The sequence below is a fragment of the Trichechus manatus genome, unplaced genomic scaffold, assembly GCF_000243295.1.
Source record: "Trichechus manatus latirostris isolate Lorelei unplaced genomic scaffold, TriManLat1.0 scaffold00026, whole genome shotgun sequence".
Classification (NCBI taxonomy): domain Eukaryota; kingdom Metazoa; phylum Chordata; class Mammalia; order Sirenia; family Trichechidae; genus Trichechus; species Trichechus manatus.
Window position 1 is genome coordinate 1,920,363 of NW_004443962.1, and position 6,000 is coordinate 1,926,362.

The following is a 6,000-nucleotide window of genomic DNA, read 5'->3' on the forward strand; positions in this document are numbered from 1 at the left end:
TTGTTAAGCAGACCATCAACGTAATGGCTACATCTTGCATGAGATATTGGTAATTTCCAAAGAGCTGTAGTTGCTGAAAGGAAAAGAAAAGTGGATAAAAATGTGGTTTCTACCATGGTAGCATTTTTATTATGCTAACACTTTTTTTTTAAGTAGTCAGGAAGCAGCTGTTACTTTTCTTTCCTCTTGATGAAGAAAAAGTCCAATGACTTACCTAAGATCGTCAGCAGTTCATTGTACGGAATGAAATCAGATCACCATTGTCCCAGTGTCTAACTTAATTCCATATTAGCAACAAGAGTCAGTTGGGAACGCCCTCTACCGACACAGTCATTTTAGCAGCTGTTGTCTAGGCCTTGACAGCTGAATTCCCAACATAAGATATCGAAGTCTGCAAGTTCCTCTGGGAACTTCAAACCATTTAGAGTTTGCAGTCAGTCCTCAAATCAGTCCACGGGTGCTGTTCTCCACTGTCATTCATGGGTTGCATTCAGTTCTCTTGGAGGCCATTCACCCTCACAAGAAGAACCAGTGCCCTTAAAGTAAGTGAGCCCATTGCGGACTTTAGTCTGGTACATGTGACTTTCTAAGATATATGTAGACATAGAATTGTTTTAATTTCACATTTATGGAGTTGAAGTATTTAAATATAAAAGTCAAACAGCTACTCTTCGGGAACTTGCCTTCCAATACCTTTTGCAGCCAGGTCCATTTATCTACTTCTTAGCTCTTGACTGAACACTAAATTATAATCTGGTGAGCACACCACAGACCAGCAATATGCACATAAAAAAAATATTACAGGATAAACCCAAGGCCCAAAATGTGCCTGGTGAAGTCCTTGGGGCAAGGGCACTCTTACTGAAGTCCAGATCATCAGAGTGAATAGCTTCAGATTAGACTACGGTTCCAGCACCAGCCATGGTGATTTTGGAACTGAATTTCTGCTTTCACACTTTTGAGAGGTTGCAAATGGTCCCACCATGTCCTTTTCATCCTCTAATTCTTTCTGTCTTCTTTACCTTTATTTCTTGTATTCTTTTCCCTCAGAGTGGAAAATGTATATCTATCTATCTATATCTACCTGCATATATGTAGGATGAGACAGGGCAAGAAGTTTTCAAAGGCAGCTTTAGTTTTCATTCTAGGCACCACTCTCATAGAACTATGGAAGGCTCTGGAAACCAGTCAACCCAACTTCCCCAAGGTAGATAAAGGCTTGGCCAAGGGCAAGACCTAATTTGTTTTTGATGGAGGCAGAACTTGAGCCAGGTATCCTGACTCCCAATCCAAGTCTTGTTTCACCCCACTAGCTGCCCCTTCATCCCTCTGTGTGCAATTCTTGTAAGCGACAGCCCACCAGATGCTGGAGTACTGTGGTCTTCTCATTTGCCTCTCAAATCTTCCCTTCCTGAAGTGTTTCCTGAGCTTGTTGGATTCTTTTACTGTAGAGCAAGTTATTACTGGATTAATTAAGATTACTTTCAACCTATCCATATTTCTTCCACACAGATAATGAATTTTTAGATGACTACTGGTGTTTAATTTAAAGCCATTTTTTAGGAATTGCTAGTCTTCTGCTTTGTTTTTTAAAGAATTACTAATCTTTTACTGATGTTTTAAGTTCTGGTAGGCTCAGAGGTAAAGTTCTTGTGTTAGAACTTGTTTTTAGCTTTCTAGTCCTTCAATGTCAACTTCAACAACTGTTTTTTTCCTTTTTATCTCTCCTTAATCTTTCTTTTGCCAAAAATATTCCACAGTTGGAGACTGATCCATTTCCTGATGCGTTATATTTAGGCTGCTTTGAAGCTCTCTTCATTCTCCAAGTGAAGAAATAGAAGCTTGGAGAGGTCAAGTATCTCAGCTTATCTAGTGAAAAGCAACACCCATAGCAAACTGATCCATATCTACTTATTTCTAGCTCCATGTTTCACACACAGTTATACCAGGTCCCCAAGTCTGAAGACACCTATTTTGAAAAATATCATATATTTATAAAACATGAAATCTTGTGTAGTAGCCATACCCCAAAGAATAAGCCAGGAATGTAAATGCAATTAAAACTGGGAAGAAATGATTTTAGTTCATACCCAATAGAGCAGTGATGTACCAATAAACTGGATTATACCGTACATGGTCAAGTACTTAAATACTCCGAAGGATGAAACCAGAGCAGCTCGGCCTTCTCTGTTTAAGAAAAAAAACAAAGACAAAAACAATAACTGGTTATAGACTATTCACTTCTCCAAGTTTCTTTTATATTTCAAAAGGAATTTGATTTTAAATAGCCTGTTGATATTCATTCACTTAGTCATTCACTCATCCTCTCCATTCTCTATTTAACCTTTCATTCATTCATTCATTTTCTCCTTCAGCAATTCCATTACTTATTGATTCACTCACTCACTTTTATTTAGGGTGTATGAAATACCAGAGTTATGCTAAGAGTCACAGAGGATATAAAATGAATTGGGCACAGTACTTATTTTCAACAATCTTCCAGTGAAGTAAGAAGATTACACATTTACATTATAAGTACAATACAATATTATGATATGGTGCAAAATGTTAAGGATTGACTTAATGGTAACTCATTACATTCTAACAACAGATGCCTCCTGAGAATTGCACTGTGTGGTACTTTAGAGGTCCCTAGAGACATCAGGCTAAAGGACAGGTGTTCTCACATTTTCGGAAGTGTGAATGTGACTCTAATACTCGAGATGACATGGGTCTTGTTGACTTCCATACTCCAGAAGGAGTTCAAAGTAACAATCTGATCTGGCATGAACATGAAAGAGGAAAACTACAGTGAAAACTGAAGTTAAAAAGCAGATATTTCTCCTTTTATAAACGTTCCATTAATGCTCATATTCCTTTAACTGAGGCTTGGTTAGGTGGTAGATTTGGACAGGTCACAGAAGACAATGTGCAGTACTGGCATGCAATGAGAGAGCGGAGACCTCGGCAAGCAACCCCACCTGCAGCCTCTGCTCAACAAGGCAGAAGCTAATCCACATGGGAGGCAGCCCACATCTTCTTCCTTCCCAGTCCCCAGAGACATGGACACCTGCTCTACTCAAAGACTTTGTTGACATAAATGGGAAATAAAATGGAAAGCCTACAAAAAATCTTCTGCAGTAGCCATACCCCAAAGAATAAGCCAGGAATGTAAATGCAATTAAAGCTGGGAAAAAATGATTTTGGTTCATACCCAATAGAGCAGTGATGTACCAATAAACTGGATTATACCGTACATGGTCAAGTACTTAAATACTCTGAAGGATGAAACCAGAGCAGCCGAGAAGGTTAGGGTGAAGGATGAGCCATGATGCTTTGGGCAGATGTTTTCCACCAGGCTGTGAGATGCTACCATTTGTTTTCAGCGCAGAGGATGGAGCAGAACACAAGCTGAGAAGGGGCAAGCATGTGAAACCTGGATAGTTTTCCCAAGTCTAATATAAATGTTTTAATTTCATCCTTTTTTTCCTGCAATTGTGTACATTTCTAGCAAAATCAAGACACTCAACTCAAAGGAAATTGAAAGAAAAAAAAAAAAAGTCTAAGGAAAGCATTAAGGATCTTTGCCTGGGCCTCCACAATTACTGCTGTTCCTAATGATTGTGAATTTCAAGTAGCTTACTATTTATTTATGCATTCCACAAACTTTCTTCAAATGCTCTGATGTAACCAGCTTAATGCTAGGCACACTGCTGATAAAAAAATGAGTAAGACACAGCCCTTGCCCTAAGGGACTTGAACTATAATAGGAAGTAAGTCATATTTCAAAGGATAAACATGAAAACGTGTGGATATGCACTCATGTATCTAAATCTGTACCTCATCGTGCCTCTGGAGGATGCTTTCTCAGGAATAAGCAAGCATTAGAATCCAAATCAAAAACCCACTGCCATCCAGTCGATCCCAACTCAGAGCGACCCTACAGGACAGAGTAGAACTGCCCTATAAAGTTTCCAAGGCCGTAATCTTTACAGAAGCAGACTGCCATAGATGTCTCCCATGGAGTGGCTGGTGGGTTTGAACCTCAGACCTTTTGGTGAGCAGCCGAGTGCTTAACCACTGTGCCACCAGGGCTCCTTGCATCAAGAATAGCAAGGGTAAAATGAGCCTTACAGAACTGAACCATGTCTAATTTTTAAGAATTTATGAAATATAAAAGCAAAGAGTTTCTTCCCTGAAGTCTTACTAAAGCATCTGCCACTAGAGAAATTCTTCATCACGACTTGTATTGTAAAACAGCATACTGCGTCCATAAATGCACTGGGCCATACACATGAGGAAAAAGCATCTGAAGTTCAAATGTATGGGCACTTTGTACAACCATTCAGGAGGTCAGACTCCCTATGCGAGGCCTCCGTGCTCTGGCTTTCCAGCCTTCTCTGCACTATTCCAATCTGAGAAGCCTTCCAGGCCATTTGGGCTAACTGACCTCTGAAGTCTCCCATTAAAACCCTATTTGTAAATGTTGCTCTCCCGTTTTCCCTACCTGGAATTCCCTCCCACCACCTATCTGTTTCTGTGAAGTCCTATCTGTCCTACAAGTTGCAACTTCCCTGCTAAAATCTTTCCTCCTGGCTGGAGTTCTCACTCTGAACCATGAAATATTTACTGTATTGTTTGGTCATTCATTTATTTAGAGCAAATTTATTGAGTACCTCTCATAAGATCCTCTGTGTTATGATTATATATACACACACACACATATACACATACATGTATACATTCATGTATATGTATGTATATGTAGCACATATATATAGTAAAACCAAAATAAACCAAACCTGTTGCCGTCGAGTCAATTCTGACTGATAGCAACCCTATTGGACAGAGTAGAACTGCCCCATAGGGTTTCCAAGGAGCAGCTGGTGAATTCGAACTGCCAACCTTTTGGTTAGCAGTCGTAGCTCTTAACCACTACGCCACCAGGGTTTCCAATATATATAGTACATTTAAAAAACAAAACAAAACCCGTTGCCATCGAGTTGATTCCAACTCATAGTGACCCTACAGGACAGAGTAGAACTGTCCCATAGAGTTTCCAAGGAGCAGCTGGTGGATTCGAACTGCTGACCCTTTGGTTAGCAGTAGCTCTTAACCACTGTGCCACCAGGACTCCTATAGTATATACATAGAATATATATTTTATATGTATGTATCTTACATATATTACATATAACATTTATGTATTTTAAAAAACAAAAAACAAAACTGTTGCCATCAAGTTGATTCCAACTCATGGCAACCCACTGTGTGTCAGAGCAGATCTGCTCGTTAAGATTTTCAAGGTTGTGACTTTTCAAAAGCAGGTCGCAGGTCTGTCTTCTGAGGTGCCTCTGGGTGGGTTTGAACCTCCAAACTTTCAGTTAGTAGTCCAACTCTTAACCATTTGCGCCACCCAGGGACACACTATACACACACAGACACACACAAGCACACACATATACACACAGAGAGAGAGAGAGAGATCTTTGTCTCTCTATTGTCCCTTTCACTGGCATGGAGGTCCTCCAGGGAAGGGCTCTGTCGGTCTCATTCTTACCCACCCCATTTCCTAGCACAATATTCTAAAAGAGCTCAGTGAGTTGTGTTGACGACGGAAAGCATGAAGCTGGGTCAGGATCCCAAGCACTCTCATTGTGTAGTCACCATGACAGAACCAGGGTTAAGGCGAAAAAAGTAATAAGGAAAGGGCTTGGAGAGACACAGCAAAGCACAAATCAGTAAAGCATAATGCCTGAGTGGCTGTGGGGGAAGAAGAGGAAAGAGTTAAGAAGACTCTGAGATTCTGAGCCTCCATCACTGACTACAAGAACCAAATCCTCCAGAGTAGCAGGGAGCATGGGAGTTGGGAAGAGGAGGTGCTTTGCAGATCAGGAAAGTGATGATGTTGGAGAACATGGGAAGACATGGAAGTGCAGACACCCATGATCAGGTAGATGTGAGTGCCACCCTGTCATGCTGAAATACAGCCAGACAGGG

The 6,000-nt window shown here is 40.5% G+C and overlaps 1 protein-coding gene across 1 annotated transcript in view; it reads right to left on the bottom strand.

The window, feature by feature from the left end:
- ATP13A5 (ATPase 13A5) overlaps positions 1–6,000 on the bottom strand; it is a 133,310-nt gene that overhangs the window by 38,986 nt on the left and 88,324 nt on the right. Inside the window, exons 20-21 of the mRNA XM_012554729.2 lie at positions 2,091–2,187; positions 1–73 (exon numbers count right to left, since the gene is read on the bottom strand). Coding sequence (XP_012410183.1) covers positions 1–73; positions 2,091–2,187 — 170 coding nt within the window. The remainder of the gene's footprint in view (positions 74–2,090; positions 2,188–6,000) is intronic.